The following is a 17486-nucleotide window of genomic DNA, read 5'->3' as shown; positions in this document are numbered from 1 at the left end:
TCACCTCCTCAAAGGAGATCCCAAATTAAAATTCCAAGCAATATTATAACTAAATTCCAGAACTGCTAAGTCAAGGAGAAAATATTACAAGCAGCCAGAGAGAAACAATTCAAATATCATGGAGCCACAGTTGGGATGACATGAGATTTAGCAGCTTCTACATTAAAGAAATGGAGGGCTTGAAATATGAAGGAGCTGGGATTACAACCAAGAATAACCTACCCAGAAAAACTGAGTATAAGCCTTCAGGCCCTATTTGGGATTTTCTCAGCAGAGATACTGGAGTGGTTTGCCATTTCCTTCTCCAGCTCATTTTACAGATGACAAAACTGAGGCAAATACGGCAAAGTGACTAGCCTAGGGTCACATGGCTAGTAAGTGTCTGAGGCCACATCTGAACTCAGGAAGATGAATTTTCAGACTTCATGCCAGGCACTCTATCCACTGTGCCCCCTAGCTGTTCCTAATGATAAGAGTTAGCATTTATATAGCATTTTAAGGTTTGTAAAGTGCTTCTTCCCATGTGATAACTGATTTGATCCTCACAACAATCATGTGAAATAAATGCTATCATCATCCTCTCCATTTTACAGATGAGGAAACTGAGGCTGAGTGAAATTAGGTGGCTTACGTAGGGTCACGCAGCTACTAAGTATCTGAGGTAGATATTAACTAAGGTGTTCATGACTCCAAAGTGCAGCACTCTATCCAACAAGCCACTTAGCTACCTCCACAAAAATCCCATCTCCACACACATGCTTTAGGCTTTTTATTGCCCTTTTATTATTTCTTTTACCCTTTCTGCTAGCTTTAATGCAAATTTTAACCTAATTACCTCTGTTTAGCCATGTAGGAGGGAAGAAAGGGTACAGCATCAATTGTCCTCAACCCCTTACACCCTTCCAAGCAGCAGCCTTACCCTAGTCGCAGCCATCATTCCCATCAGACTGGCAGTGCCAAGTGGCAAAGGTTACTAGGAAGAAGATGGCCACTATAGGGAAGATGAACATTGTGGTGCTGATGTGATCAATAACTTATTTAGAAGATAAGATTTTGGCAGAGTCTGAGAATGTGCCTATTGACCATAATCACAAAGTCCTTCATGTGGTGCTGCTGCCTTAGGCAGTGAGCACAAGGTTAGCCAGTTAATAATTTTAACTCATTTCATGCAGCATGGTTTGTGTTATTTCACTTATAAATAAATTAATTACAGAGACTTGAAAGTTTTTTTCTAGTCAGAATCTCATTACAAACAGCACAATCTGTGGTTACAATCGATACCTCATTCATTTCTACACAGTGAGTAGAAGAGGAAAAGGGACTAATTTTTCTCTATCATTTTACACCTCTTAGTTTAACATCTTCAGCCTTGCTCTTCGTTAGAGTGTTTCACACTCAAGATGGTGAGTAGCTTCTAAGGAGCTCACATTTTGATAGGTTTTTACTTCCAGTCCCTTATACAGCATTGTAAATGTTTAACAACCAGCTCTCGGGGAAAAAAATGTTTATATAGCATACTTTTCAGTTTAATCTGCCTTATTAATATTTTATCCATCACTTTCTTAAATCCACACAATTAACAAAACCCTAAATCAAGCCTTGAATTATGGTGTTTACCACTTTCTTAGCTATACATGTTCATACTGAAATTTTAACAATTGACTCTCCTAGGAGCAGGTATAAACACCTAAACTAAAACACCTCTGCCCTCATAGTTCAGCCTTTTTGTTCCCCTTCTAGAACACTTAAATAACCCTATTTCAGGAAAAGAAATTCAACAAACCATAAATGAACTCCCTAAGAAAAAATCCTCAGGGCCCAATGGATTTACAAGTTACTTCTACCAAACATTTAAGGAAACATTAATTCTAATACTATGTAGATTATCTGAAAATAATAAAGGAGTCTTACCTTCTATGATACAAATATGGTTTTGATACCAGCAAGAGCAAAAATGGAAAAAGAAAACTATAAACAAATTTCCCTAATGAATACTGATACAAAAATTTTAAATAAAATACTAGGAAAGAGATTACAGCAATACATAATAAAGATCTTACAGTATAGTCACATGGGATTTGTATCAAGAATTCATGATTGGTTCAATATGAAGAAAACTAAAAATATAATTTACCACATCAATAACAAAAACAACAAAAATCATATGATTATATCAACATATACAAAAAAGCCTTTAACAAAATATAACACCCATTCCTAGCATAGGGAATAAATGAAGCTTTTCTTAAAATGATAAGTAGGATCTATCTAAAACCATTAGAAAGCAGCATCTGTAATAAGGATAAGCTAGAAGCCTTCCTAATAAAATTAATTATGATCATAACTATTATTCAATACTGTACTAGAAATGCTAGCTATAGCATTAAGACAAGAAAAATAAATTTAAGGAATAAGAATAGACAGCAAAGAAACAAAATTATAACTCTTTGCAGATAATATGATGGTATTGTTGTCCAGTCTTTCAGTTGCGTGACCCTTTGTGACCCTATGGATCATAGCAAGCCAGGCCCCTCCACTATCTCCTGAAGTCTGACCAAGCTCATGTTTGTTGCTTTCTTAACACTATCTATCCATCTCATCCTCTGCTGGCCCTTCTCCTTTTGCCTTCAATGCTTCCCAACGTCTGGGTCTTTTCCAATGAGTCCTGTCTTCTCAATATGCAGTCAAAATATTTAAGCTTCAGTTTTAGTGTTTGTCCTTCCAAAGGATATTTTTAATTAATTTCTTTGAGTATTCATTGGTTTGATCTCCTTACTGTCCAACGTACCCTCAAAAGTCTTCTCCAGCATCATAATTCAAAAGTGTTGATTCTGTGGCACTCAGCTTTTCTTTTAGTCCAGTCACATAGAGAACTGTAGAGAATCAACTAAAAAACTAGTTAAAAAAAATTTAGCAGAATTGCAGGACGTAAAATAAACCTACATAAATCACCAGCATTTCTATATATTACCAACAAAACTCAGCAGGAAAAGATAGAAAAAGAAATTCCATTTTGCATTTCATAATGTTCTCTATCTCTTGTTTGGTTATAAAATGTCCTTCCCCATAGATATGACAGGCAAACTATTCCTTGCTATCCTAATTTGCCTATGGTATCACCCTTTATGTCTAAATCATGTACCCATTTTGACCTTATCTACGCTTAGTTTTTGCCATACTATTTTCTAGTTTTCACAGCAGTTTTTGTGAAATAGTGAGTTCTTATCTCAGAAGTTGGAGTCTTTGGGTTTATTAAATAGTAGATTACTATAGTCATTGTGTCTTGAGTACCTAGGCTATTCCACTGATCCGCCATTTTATTTCTTAGCCAGATTTCTTGGTACCACAAAGTTTTGATGATTGCTACTTCATAATACAGTTTTAGATCTGGTACAGCTAGGCCACCTTCCTTTGCAATTTTTTCATTAATTCCCGTGATATTCTTGATCTTTTGTTCTTCCAGAAGAATTTTGTTATTTTTTTCTATCTCTATAAAATAGTTTTTGGTAGATTGATGGGTATGGCACTAAGTAAATTAATTTAGGTAGAATTGTCATTTTCATTACATTAGCCCAGCCTACCCATGGGCAATTGATATTTTCCCAATTGTTGAGATCTGACTTTATTTGTGTGAAGTGTTTTGTAATTGTTTTTATATAGTTTCTGGGTTTTTCTTGGCAGGTAGACCCCTATATAATTTATATTGTCTACAATTGTTTTAAATGGAATTTCTCTATCTCTTGCTGCTGGGCTTTGCTGGTCATATAAAGAAATGCTGTTGATTTGTGTGGGTTTATTTTATATCCTGCAACTTTGCTAAAGTTATTTGTTTCAAGTAGTTTTTTAGTTGATTCTTTAAGTATGCCATCATATCATCTGCAAAGAGTAATAGTTTTGTTTCCTCATTGGCTGTTCTAATTCCTTCGATATCTTTTTCTTCTCTAATTACTAAAGCTAACATTTCCAGTACAATAATAATGGAGATAATGGGCATCCTTGCTTCACCCCTGATCTTACTGAGAAGGCTTCTAGCTTATCATCATTACATAAAATACTTGCTACTGGTTTTAGATAGATACTACTTATCATTTTAAGGAAAACTCCACTTATTCCTATGCTCTCTAGTGTTTTTAAGATGAATGGGTGCTGCATTTTGTCAAATGCTTTTTCTACATCTATTGAGATAATCACATGATTTCTTAGTTTTGTTACTGATATGGTCAGTTATATTGATAGTTTTCCTAATATCGAACCAGCCCTGGTATAAATCCCACATGGTCATAGTGTATGATCCAGGTGATAAATTGCTGTAATATCTTTGTTAATATTTTATTTTAAATATTTTGCATCAATATTCATTAGTGAAGTTGGTCTATAATTTTATCTCCCTTTTGGCTCTTCCTGGTTTAGGTATCAGCACCATAGCTGGGTCATAAAAGGAATTTGGTAGGACTACTTTGCTTATTTTTCCAAATAGTTTATATAGTATTGGAATTAATTGTTCTTTAAATGTTTGGTAGAATTCACTTGTAAATCCATCTGGCCCTGGTGAATTTTTCTTAGGGAGTTCATTGATGACTTATTTAATTTCTTTTTCTAAAATGGGATTATTTAAATATTTTATTTCCTCTTCCGTTAATCTGGGCAATTTATATTTTTGTAAATCCACTTCACTTAAATTGTCAGATTTATTGTCATACAGTTGGGCAAAAGAGTTCCTGTTTTTTGCTTTAATTTCCTCTTCATTGGTGGTGAATTCACCCTTTTCATTTTTAATACTGGTAATTTGGTTTCCTTCTTTCTTTTTTTAAAAATCAATTAACCAGGGGGCAGATAGGTGGTGCAGAGGATAAAGCACTGGCCCTGGAGTCAGGAGGACCTGAGTTCAAATCCAACCTCAGACACTTACTAGCTAGCTGTGTGATCCTGGGCAAGTCACTTAACCCCCACTGCCTCAAAAAAAACCCCTCAAAAAATCAATTAACCAGTAACAGTCACATTGTGTGATGACTGACTTTGATAGACTTAGCTCTTTTCAGCAATGCAAGGATCTAAGACAACTCCAAAAGACTCATGATGGAAAATGCTATCCACATCCAGAGAAAGAACTATGGAGTCTAAATGCAGATGGAAGGATACTATTTGCTCTCTTTTTCTTCTTTTGTTTTGTTTTATTCCTTCTTTTTTGTGGTTCCTCCCATTAGTCCTAATTCTTCTTTACATCATGACTAATGTGAAAACATGCTTAAGATGGATGTATAAGTAGAGCCTATATGAGATTGCATGCCGCCTTTGCGGGGGGTGTGGGAGGACAGGGAGGAGGAGAAAATTTAAAACTCAAAATCTTATGGAAGTGAATGTTGAAAACTAAAAATAAATAAGTAAATAATTTTTTAACAAATCAATTAACTAAAAGTTTATCTATTTGGTGTTTTTTTTTCCATAAAACTAGCTCTTAGTTTTGTTTATTAGTTCAATAATTTTCTTACTTTCAATCTTATTCAACTCTCCTTTGATTTTCAGAATTTCTAATTTGGCATTTAATTGAGTATTCCTAATTTGTTCTTTTTTTTTAAGCTTTTTTAGTTGCATGTCCAATTCATTGGTCTCCTCTTTCTCTATTTTATTCATGTAAGTATTTAGAGATATAAAATTTCACTTAATACCTAAATTAATTTACTTATTCAGTGCCATACCAATTAAACTATCAAAAAATTATTTTATAGAACTAGAAAAAAATAACAAAATTCATGTGGAAGAACAAAAGGTTCATAATATAAAAGGAAAGTGGCCTAGCCGTATCAGATCTTAAATTGTATTATAAAACAGCAATCATCAAAACTACTTGGTACTGGCTAAGAAATAGAGGGTAGTTCAGTGGAATAGGTTAGGTACACAAGACACAATAGTCAATGACTATAGTAATCTACTGTTTGACAAATCCAAAGACTCCAGCTTCTGGGATAAGAACTCACTACCTGACAAAAAATGCTCGGAAAACTGGAAAATAGTATAGCAGAAACTAGGCATAGACCAACATCTTACACTTTATACCAAGATAAAGTCAAAATGGGTACATGATTTACACATAAAGACTGATACCATAAGCAAATTAGGGTAGCAAGGAATCATTTGCCTGTCAGATCTATGGAGAAGGAAAGAATTTAAGACCAAACAAGAGAAAGCGCACATTATAAAATACAAAATGGATCATTTTGATTAAATTAAATTGAAAAGTTTTTGCACTAACAAAGCCAATGCAACCAAGATTAGAAGGGAAGCAGAAAGCTGGGAAACAATTTTTATAGCCAGTGTCCTGATTAGGGCTTCATTTCTCAAACATATAGAGAACTGAGTCAAATTTATAAGAATACAAGTCATTCCCCAATTGATAAATGGTCAAAGGATAAGAACAGGTGGTTTTCAGATGAAGAAATTAAAGCTATGTATAATGTTCTAAATCACTACTGATTAGAGAAATGCAGCTCATGAAAAATGTTCTAAATCACTATTGATTACAGAAATGCAGCTCAAAACAACTCTGAGGTACCACATCAAACCTATCAGATTGGCTAACATGTCAAAACATGAAAATGATAAATATTGGAGAAGATGTAGGAAAATTAGAACACTAATGCATTGTTGGTGGAGTTGTGAACTGATCTAACCATTCTGGAGAGCAATTTGGAACTATGCCCAAAAGGGTATAAAACTGCATACTTTTGGATCCAGCAATACCACTACTGGGTCTGTATCCCACAGAGATCATAAAAATGGGAAAAGGACCCACATGTACAAAAATATTTATAGCAGCTCTGTTTGTGGTGGTCAAAAATTGGAAACTGAGGTGATGCCCATCAACTGGGGAATGGCTAAACAAGTTGTGGTATATGAATGAAATGGCATACTATTGTAATATAAGAAATGAAGAGCAGGTGAACTTCAGAAAAACCTGGAAAGACTTACATGAACTGTTGCTGAGTGAAGTGAACAGAACCAGGAAAACATTGTGCACTGTAACATCCACAATGTGTGATCACTAACTTCACAGACTTGGCTTTTCTCAGCAATGCAAGCATCTAAGAAAACTCCAAAAGACTTATGATGAAAAATGCCATCCAAATCTAGAGAAAGAACTATGGAGTCTGAATACAGATCGAAGCATATTATTTGCTCTTTTTTTGTTATTTTTATTGTTTTGTTTCTTCTTTCTCATGGTTCCTCTTATTGGCTCTAATTCTTCTTTACAACATGACTAATGTGAAAATATGTTTAATATGAATGTAGAGCCTATATCAGATTGCATGCTGTCTTGGGGAGGGAGGAGGAAAAGAAGGGAGAGAGAGAAATTTTAAAACTCAAAAGCTTATGGAAATGAATGTTGAAAACTAAAAATAAATAAATTTAAAAATTTAAAAACATTTCCCTTAAGAACTGTTTTGACTGCATCCCATAAACTTTGGTACGTTTCCTCATTATTGTCATTCTTTTTGATGAAATTATTGTTTCTATGATTTGTTATTTGACTCACTCATTATTTAGGATTAGATTATTTTAGTTTCCAATTAATTTTTAGTCTCTTTCCATGGCACTTTATTAAATGTAACTTTTTTTTTATTGCATCATGATCTGAAAAGGATGCATTTAAATATTTCTGCCTTTCTGCATTTGATTGTGAGGTTTTTATGTCCTAATATATGGTCATTTGTGTGTGTGTGTGTGTGTGTGTGTAGGTGCCATATACTGCTGAGAAAAACATGTATCTTTTCTATCCCCATTCAATTTTCTGCAGAAGTCTATCATATCTAACTTTTCTAAAATTCTATTAATCTCCTTAACTTCCTTCTTGTTTATTTTGTGGATAGATTTATCTAGCTCTAAGAGGGGGAGGTTGAGGTCCCCCACTAGTATAGTTTTGCTGTCTATATCTTCCTGTTACTCACTTAACTTCTTTTCTAGGAATTTGGATGCTATACTACTTGGTGCACATATGTTTAGTACTGATATTACTTCATTTTCTATGGTACCTTTTAGCAAGATGTAGTTTCCTTCCCTATGTCTTTTAATTAGATCTATTTTTGCTTTTGCTTTGAGATCAGGATCACTACCCCTTCTTCTTCTTCTTTTTTTTTTTAACTACAGCTGAAGCATAATATATTTGGCTCCAGCCTTTTACCTTTACTCTGTATGTATCTCTCTACTTCAAATGTGTTTCTGGTAAACAACATTTTGTAGGATTCTGATTTTTAATCCGCTCTGCTGTTTCCATTTATGGGAAAGTTCATCCCACTCACATTCAACGTTGTGATTACTACCTGTGTATTTTCTTCCATCCTATTTCCTCATTTATACTTTTCTCTTTCCTTTCACCCTGTCCCTCCTCACCAATGTTTTGCTGCTGACCATCACCTCACTCAATCTGCCCTCCCTTCTATCAGCACCCTGCCCTCCCTTCTATCAACTACCCCCTTCCTTTCCTTTCCTCTTTCTCCTCCTACTTCCCTTACAGAGTAAGATAATTTCTATACCCAATTGAATGTGTATGTTATTTCCTCTTTGATCCAAATCTGATGAGAGTAAGGTTCAAACAATAAGACCAACACAATCCTTGCCCTAAAGGATTCTATTACAATTCAATATCATCTACTGGGGGGCTATAGGCATAGTACAAAATACATTGAGGAAGGAAGGGAGCACTAACAACATATGTACATGTGTAGGGAAAATGTCATTGAGCTTGTGGAAATGCATAGGTGGGAAATTGAATATCAAGTCCAAGAAATAGATAGTTTTCCATTTGGCTAGGTTAGAATGCAGAATGTGTAAAGGACAATAATGTAAAACAAGGCTATAAATGGAGTTTAGAGCCAAATTGTGGAAGAGCTTACATATGAAGCTGAAGAGATTATACAAAGGGAAAAGTCAAAGATAACTCCAAGGTTATAAACCTAAGTTATGAGGAGAAATATGGTGCCTTTAAAAGAATTAGAGAAGCTTGTAGGAGGAAAAGCTTTGGCAGAATAACAATAAGTTCTGTGTTGAATTGACCTACGCATAAATTGTCGTTGTTACATTTTTATCCACCATTTGAGAAGAAAAAAAAAGAGTCCATTGTCTTATTCAATCAAGCACAACTAAAATAATTTAAAATTTTTTTGCATTTCAATTTTTTTCAAAAATAGGCACGACTGAGAAATTAGCCAAGATTGACATATCTTTCATAAGGAACAAAAACTGAGGTTTAGCCAGAATGTAGTCAAATTATCCTGAAACACATTCTTACAGAGTAGATTCACACTGGGCAGGAGCCTGATGACCTGGCTTAAAACTCAAGTTTTGTTGGGCAGAGCCAAGATGGCAGAGTAAAGACAGGGATTTGCCTGAGCTCTCCACCAAACTCCTCCAAATACCTTTAAAAAATTATTTGGTTTGTAAACAAATTCTAGAGCAGCAGAACCAACAAAAAGATAGAGTGAAACAAAATTCCAGCCCAAGACAACTTGGGAGCTTGGCAGGAAAAGCTTATTGCACCAAGGTGACAGAGGAGCACAGTCCAGTGTAGGCCGAGCCAGTGCATTCTGGGCCCCAGCATATTAGGAGCAGAACTCAGAGTGACTGAATCACTAGCAGCAGTAGTGGTTTTCAGATCTCTTTGCCCACAGACATCAAAGACAACTTAGAAGGCTGGCAGGAGAGGTCTATCACATCCAGCTGAGAGTGGAACTCAGTCCAGTGTAGGCCCTGCTAGCACAGCCCTGAACACAGCAAAATAGGAGCAGACATTGAGAGTGACAGCATTAGCAGCGGCAGTGGCTGCTTCCGGAGCTCTCAGTGCACAGACAGTAAAGGGGTCAGAAGGATATTACAGGGGTCTTTTTGCTAGTACTGAGGCAGGACTCTGTTGCTTTGCCTATACTCAGATCCAGGTCACAGTACTAAGTGTCAGTCCCAGAGTAGAGGAGCACTAGCGTAGCAGAGCTTGTGATGACAGTGGAGAGGGGAACCTCCCCACAGTCCCAGGACAGAAAAGAGTGCTTGTGGTCACTCAGACTAGAGCACAAATCAGGAGAGTAGTATATACCTCTCCTTAGATCATATAATCTTGGTAGAACTGAAAACTTCCAGGTCCCTAGAAGTATCTCTGAAAATAGCTGCACAAAATCCTGGAAACTTGAGACAGTGTGCCTTCTACCCTGGAAGCAGAGCCCTACTTTAACAAAGAGTTAAAAGTCAAGTAACGGGCTGAGAAAATAAGCAAACAGCAGACAAACATTCTGACCACAGAAAGTTACTATGGTGACAAGGAAGATCAACATACACACTCAGAAGAAGATAACAAAGTCACAGTTCCTACAGCCAAAGCCTCAAAGAAAAATATGAATTGGTCTCAAGCCATAGAAGAGCTGAAAAAAGGATTTTGAAAATCAAGTAAGAGAAGTAGAAGAAAAATTGGGAAGAGAAATGAGAGTGATGCAAGAAAATTAATAAAAACAAATCAACTGTTTGGTAAAGGAGACACAAAAAAATACTGATGAAAATAATACCTTAAAATGTCTTGTTGACTAGGCCAAATGGTGAAAGAGGTCCAAAAAGCCAATGAGGAGAAGAATGCTTTAAAAAGCAGAAGTGGCCAAATAGAAAAGGAGGTCAAAAAGCTCACTGAAGAAAATAATTCCTTAAAAATTAGAATGGAGCACATGGAAGCTAATGACTTTATGAGAAACAATAAAAACAAAACCAAAAGAATTTTAAAAAAAAGAAGAAAATGTGAAATATCTCATTGGAAAAACAACTGAGCTGGAAAATAGATCCAGGAGAGATAATTTAAAAATTATTGGACTTCCTGAAAGCCATGATAAAAAAAAAAAGAGCCTAGACATCATCTTTCAAGAAATTATCAAGGAAAACTGCCCTGATATTCCAGGACCAGAGGGTAAAATAAAAAGTGAAAGAATCTACCAACCACTTCCTGAAAGAGATCCCAAAATGAAAACTACCAGGAATATTATAGCCAAATTCCAGAGTTCCTAGGTCAAGGAGAAAATGTTGCAAACAGCCAAAAAGAAACAATTCAAGTATGGTGGAAACACAACCAGGATAACAATGTAGCAGCTTCTACATTAAAGGATCAGAAGGCTTGGAATATGATATTCTGGAGGGCAAAGGAGCTAGGATTACAACCAAGAATTACCCACCCAGCAAAACTAAGTAGAATTCTTCAGGGGAAAAAAATAGACATTCAATGAGATAGAGGACTTTCAAACATTCTTAATGAGAAGACCAGAGCTGAATAGAAAATTTGACTTTCAAATACAAGACTCAAGAGAAGCATAAAAAGGCAAACAGGAAAGGGAAATCATTAAACTGTTTATATTCCTACATGGGAAGATGATATTTGTAACTCATAAGACCTTTCTCATTATTAGGGTAGTTAGAAGGAGTATATATAGACAGAGGGCACAGATGTGAGTTGAATATGAAGGTATGATATGTCAAAAATAAAATTAAGATGTGAAAAAGGAATGTACTGGGAGAAAGAGAAAGCGAGAGGTAGAATGGAGTAAATTATCTCACATAAAAGAGGCAACAAGAAGCTTTTACAATGGAGAGGAAGAGGTGGGAGGAGAGGGGGAGTGAGTGAACCTTATTCTCATCAGAATTGGCTCAAAGAAGGAATAACATACACACTCAGTTGGGTATAGAAGTCTATCTTACCCTACAGGAAAGTAGTAGGGGAAAGAGACAAGAGAAGTGGGGGTAATAAATAGGAGGGCAGATTGGGGCTGGTGGTCAGAAGCAAAACACTTGAGGGACAGGGTAAAAGGAGAAAAAGAATAGAATAAATGGGGGAGGGAAAAGGATAGAGGGAAATACAGTTAGGAATAGTAACTGTGGAAAAAAATTAAAACAAGTTTCTCTGATAAAGGCCTCTTTTCTCAAACATAATAGAAAACTGAGTCAAATTTATAAAAATAAGAGCCATTCCTCAACTGATAAATCAAAAAATATGATCAGTTTTCAGATGAAGTCATCAAAACTATCTATAGCCATATGAAAAAATGCTCTAACTCAGTATTGTTTGGAGAAAGGCAAATTAAAACAATTCTGAGGTACTGCCTCATACCTATTAGATTGGCTAATAGGACAGAAAAGGTAAATGATAGATGTTGGAGGGGATGTGGGAAAAATGACACATTATGTATGCGCTGTTGGTGGAGTATAAACTGATTCAACCATTCTGTAGAGGAATTTGGAGCTATGCTCAAAGGGCTATAAAACCATACATACCCTTTGACCTAGCAATACCACTACTAGGTTTGTATCCCAAAAGAGACAAAAAACAAAAAGTAAAAGGACCTATATGTACAAAAATATTTATAGCAACTCTTTTCTGGTGGCAAAAAATTAGAAATTGAAGGGATGCCCATCAATTGGGGAATGTCTGAACAAGTTGTGGTATGTGATTATGATGGAATGCTATTGTGTGATAAGAAATGATGAGCAGGATGCTCTCAGAGAAACCTGGAAAGACTTGCATGGGCTGATGCAAAGTGAACTGAACTGCATACAAAGTAGCAGCAATATTGTAAGATATGCTGTGAATGACTTAGCTATTCTCAGCAATGCAGCAATCCAAGACAACTATGAAGGACTTATAATGAAAAATACTATCCATCCCCAGAAAAAGAACTGATGGTGTCTGAATACAGATTGAAGCATACTTTTAAAAACTTTCTTCATTTTTCTTGAGTTTCTTTGGTCCATGTTTTCTTTCACAACATGACTATTATGGATATGTTTTACATGACTGTACATGCATAACTTGAATTATTTGCCGTCTCAATGTGGGGAAGTGAGGAGAGAGGAAGGGAAAAATTTGGAACTCAGAGTTTTAAAAATGAATGTTAATAATTGTTTTTCCATGTACCTAGGGAAAAATAAAGTACTAAATAAAGAGTAGACTTGCAGATCTTCTAGTTACTGTTCTAGTTACTGTTACATTTTACAGACTATGCTCTGCATTTTATTATATTGTAAACCTCACCTGGATTCTAGATTTCTTGGTCCCTTTCTCTTAGGTTTCTCAAAAGTGTTATCCAGATGGAAGGTGCTTAATGAATGCTTGTTGAATGAATAAATATTCAATTTGTACAAAAAAGTTCTGTCTCATGAATTGCCTGGATTTTTTGGTAAATATATCCCCTAAGATCAGACCTAATAAAACTGCAGATAATTTCTACAGTTGTTTTTGCTTTGTTATCCTAATTGTAGACAAATAAGATGAAATTAAGATGAATCTAAGTTTTTCTTGATCTTTTATGTGTATCAGACTCTTCATCTCTATACAGCCACAGAAGTACTTTCTCTCTGATGACCTTCAGTCTCATACCTACAACTACCTATTAGATATCTGAAACTTGATGCTCTGTGGGCATCTGAAAATCAATATGTCCAAAACTGAATTTATTATCATTCCCCAAAATCTTCCCCACTTTTGACCTTCCCTATTATTGTCAATGGCACTGCTATCTTCCCACCCACCCAGACTCCCTACTGTTAAGACAAACTGAGTTAAAGAGTTACAAGCACAATCAATTTATTAGCAATTTTGCCGGTTAAGTAAGTTCAAGACCACCTTAGTTAGTACAAGGACCTCATTATGAGCTTACAGAGCATTTTTTGTAGGCATAAATGAGGAATTAGAAAAGGAAAAAAAAACAGTAGATGAGGAACACTGATCATCACAAATTGAGGAAAAGGATATTGATTAACACAGACATTTATGCTTTCAGACTGGGGTATTACAAAAGCTTCCACTACCATCATCATGGAAATCTGTCTTGTGTAAGCATTAGTGACAAAATTAGGGAACTTACATCTGTGAATATGGAACTTTAACAGGTTAGCAACACTCAAACTGTGGGCATTACTATAAGTGATAGTAGAGTTGTGGTTGTGTGGTTTGTCCTTCATTCTTGAAGAGGACCATGATACCAAGAAGATGATGCCATGACTTGCAATTGAATTGGATTTGAATGAGGGAGGGCCGTACAAAGTCACCAGCCTCACTTTCTCCTCAAGAGCCATCTGGATCCAGTGGCCAGATATAGATCAGGACAACTGAGTATGGCCCAGGATGTAGTAGGAGACCTTGGCCTTTTTAAGCTAAGGTCTTTCCAAGTTCTTTCTTTCACTGAGGCAAGTGATTCAGTGATTAGGACTGTTTAAGAAGTGAGCCAAGGGATGGCTTATAGTAGAGTAACTATGCTTTTGAAATGATCAGATTGATTATGTGTCCTTTTTTTTAATTGCTCCTATTTATAGTTAATTGATTTTGTCCTGTAACTGCCTAAGTCATGGTTCTTTATCGATAAACTTAGTTCAGAATCCAGCTGGCCTTTAATGAGTTAAGTTTAGAAATCTAGTTCTCTTGTCAATCACTGTTCTCTTCTTGAGTCGAGGATGTCTGGCTTGTTATCCAAAGAAGTCTGTTCCACTATCTGTAACCTTGCAAGTGGACTCAAAAAATGACTATTTCTTAATCACAGGAGGGAAGGAGAGGGTTGTTGCTAGCCCCTCATTCCCAATTCCTAACCAATTATATCGTCCCGTATGCCTTAGCACTATAACCAATTTCATTGATTTTGCAATTCATGATGTCAAGCTCTTTTAACCAATCACAACTTGTTCCCCACCTACAAAGTCCTGTTCTTTGTTCTGTACTTCCCAAAACTATAAAAGACAGCTGTTCTCATATGGTGTCTTAGCTTTGCTGAGGAAGCTGAGATCCTATTTATTGATAATATACTTTGCTAATAATAAATTTTCATGCTTGGAACTTTGTGCCTCAGTTTAACTTAGTTTTAACTGTTAACAATTTGTAATCTACAGCAACACTTTTAATAGAAATGAGCAACTTAGCTTGTCAGCTGAACTCTGCAAGAGCACAAGCAAGAAGGTGGCTAATCAGGGAAGCTAACTGGAGCCAACACCCTGTCAGTCTGCACAGGGTCTTATACATACTTCTTTAATTTATTAGGATTTATAAGAGCAAAACAATAGATGTGATTAAGAGTAAATAATGGATTGATGATTGATTAATATTTCACACTACCTAGGTGTCATCCTTGACTCTTCATTCTCTCACCACTCCTGTATCTAAACTATTGTTAAGGCCAGTTCATTTTACCTTTGCAATATATCTTGAACATGCTCCTTTTCTTTTTTGAGATTGCCACCACTCTGGTACAGGTCCTCATCTCCTCATGACTCAACTGCTATAATAGCCTTCTGGTTAGTCTGCCTGCTAAGACTCTCTTCCCACTCCAGTCCATCCTCTAATCAGTCACTAAAGTGATTTTCTTAGAGCAAAGGCACAATCATGTCAAACCCCCTCAACTCAATAAATTTTAGTGGCTTCCTATCACCTCCAGAATTAAATATAGAATCCTCTGGCATTCAAAGCTCTTCATTACCTAGCCTATCTCTTGCATTACAATACAGTGGAAAGAGACTTGTGGCAGGCAGACTAATATTACATGTAAACTTGACAAAAATTTATTACAAAACTTGAAAAATGGAAATTAATCATTCCTGGAAGTCAACATAAAGAAGCATTCATATAATAGCAAACTAACCTGTTATCAGAGGGCATTCATGAAAGAGTAAAATGTGTATTTGAGGGCAACAAGTAAGAACAGCTTCCACAGCACCATCAGTCAGATTTACACAATGCCCCATGTGAATTTCCTATATGGAACAAAAACATTAAGAACAATAACAAAATTAGTAAAATGAAGTAGAATCCAATATAGTAATTTGTCTGTCTGTGTGTGTGTGTGTGTGTGTGTGTGTGTGTGTGTGTGAAAATTCCTTCATAAAAGCTAAGGTAAAAAAATAAAAATTTAAAAATTTAAGAAAAGCTAAGGCACAATAGCACTTTTTTGTTTTACTTCTATTTTTTATTTAATACAAGTTAAGACTATAAGTAAACACAAATATAGCACAATCACTTTAGGTAATTCTTCCTATATGTGTATATATAGACTAATGAACTTAATCCCAATGAAATATGTAGTCAGCAATAAGTGTTTAAATCCATTATCGACTTTATTCAAAAATGGTTTTTAAAGCATACAAATATAATCTAATTATATACTCTTTCATTACCAGTAATTCATAAACAAATAAGATACTGGGCACAAAGAAGATAATATACCTATGTATATATAACCTTTTTAAATGAAAAAAGGGGACAAAATGATTAAGATATATTCAGTTATTGATAACTAGATGTGCCATAAAGGGCATATTTGTACATCTTCAGCACTATACGAATTAAACTACCAAAGGATTATTTTATTGAACTAGAAAAAAATACAACATGAAATTCATCCTGAGGAGGAAAAAGAATCTCAATGGAAAAATGAAAAAAAAAGGGGGGGGGAGAAGGGAACTGAGCAGTACTAGATTTCAAACTATATTTGTTGTTATTGTTTAGTTGTTTCAGTCATGTTTGACTCTTCATGACCCTATCTGGGGTCTTCTTAGCAGATATTGAAGTACTTTGCCATTTCCTTCTCCAGCTCATTTTGTAGATGAGGAAACCGAGGCAAAAACAGCAAAGTGACATTCCCAGGGTCACACAGCTAGTAAGTGTCTGAGGCTGGATTTGAATTCAGGTTTTCCTGACTCTAGGCCTGGCACTCTATCCATTGTGCCAGCTAACTGCCCCTCAAACTACATTACAAAGCAGAAATCATCAAAACAGTTAGATACCCATTAATATGAATGTTATAGATAAATGTTAGCTTGTCAGCAGACAAGCTCTGCAAGAGCAAAAACAAGAAGTTGGCTAATCAGGGAAGCTAACTGGAGCCCATACCCTGTCAGTCTGCACAGGGTCTTATACATACTTCTTTAATTTATTAGGATTTATAAGAGCAAAACAATAGATATGATTAAGAGTAAATAATGGATTGATAATTAATATTTCATACTACCTAGGTGTCATCCTTGACTCTTCACTCTCTCACCACTCCTATACCTAATCTTTTGTTAAGGCCAGTTCATTTTACCTTTGCAATATCTCTTGAACATGCTCTTTTTCTTTTTTGAGATTGCCACCACTCTGGTACAGGTCCTTATCTCCTCATGACTCAACTGCTATAATAGCCTTCTGGTTAGTCTGCCTGCTAAGACTCTCTTCCCACTCCAGTTCATCCTCTAATCAGTCACTAAAGTGATTTTCTTAGAGCAAAGGTGCAATCACGTCAAACCCCCTTAACTCAATAAACGTTAGTGGCTTCCTATCACCCCTAGAATTAAATATAAAATCCTCTGGCATTCAAAGCTCTTCATTATCTAGCTTACCTCCTCTATACCTTTCCAGTCTTCTTACGACTTGTTAACACCACCATTCCACCATACATATTAAGAAATGCAGTGCCACAGGCCTCCTTGCTGTTCTAGGAACAAGACATTCC

At 35.7% G+C, this 17486-nt stretch overlaps 1 protein-coding gene across 5 annotated transcripts in view; it reads right to left on the bottom strand.

Moving 5' to 3' along the window:
• Positions 1 to 17486, bottom strand: part of AMN1 (antagonist of mitotic exit network 1 homolog) — a 90783-nt gene that overhangs the window by 35411 nt on the left and 37886 nt on the right. For 4 of the 5 annotated variants that reach the window (XM_020975789.1, XM_020975791.1, XM_020975793.2 and 1 more), the window contains one exon: positions 15639 to 15750. In XM_020975789.1, the coding sequence (XP_020831448.1) occupies positions 15639 to 15750 (112 nt within the window). Of the gene's footprint in view, positions 1 to 2788; positions 2874 to 15638; positions 15751 to 17486 lie in introns of all 5 variants that reach the window. The other variant, XR_013487433.1, reaches the window with a different exon arrangement.

This window comes from Phascolarctos cinereus, unplaced genomic scaffold (assembly GCF_003287225.1).
Source record: "Phascolarctos cinereus isolate Bilbo 61053 unplaced genomic scaffold, phaCin_HiC Scaffold_1;HRSCAF=81, whole genome shotgun sequence".
Classification (NCBI taxonomy): domain Eukaryota; kingdom Metazoa; phylum Chordata; class Mammalia; order Diprotodontia; family Phascolarctidae; genus Phascolarctos; species Phascolarctos cinereus.
Note: the sequence above shows the minus strand (reverse complement) of the source record. Positions and strands in the feature narration are given on the sequence as shown.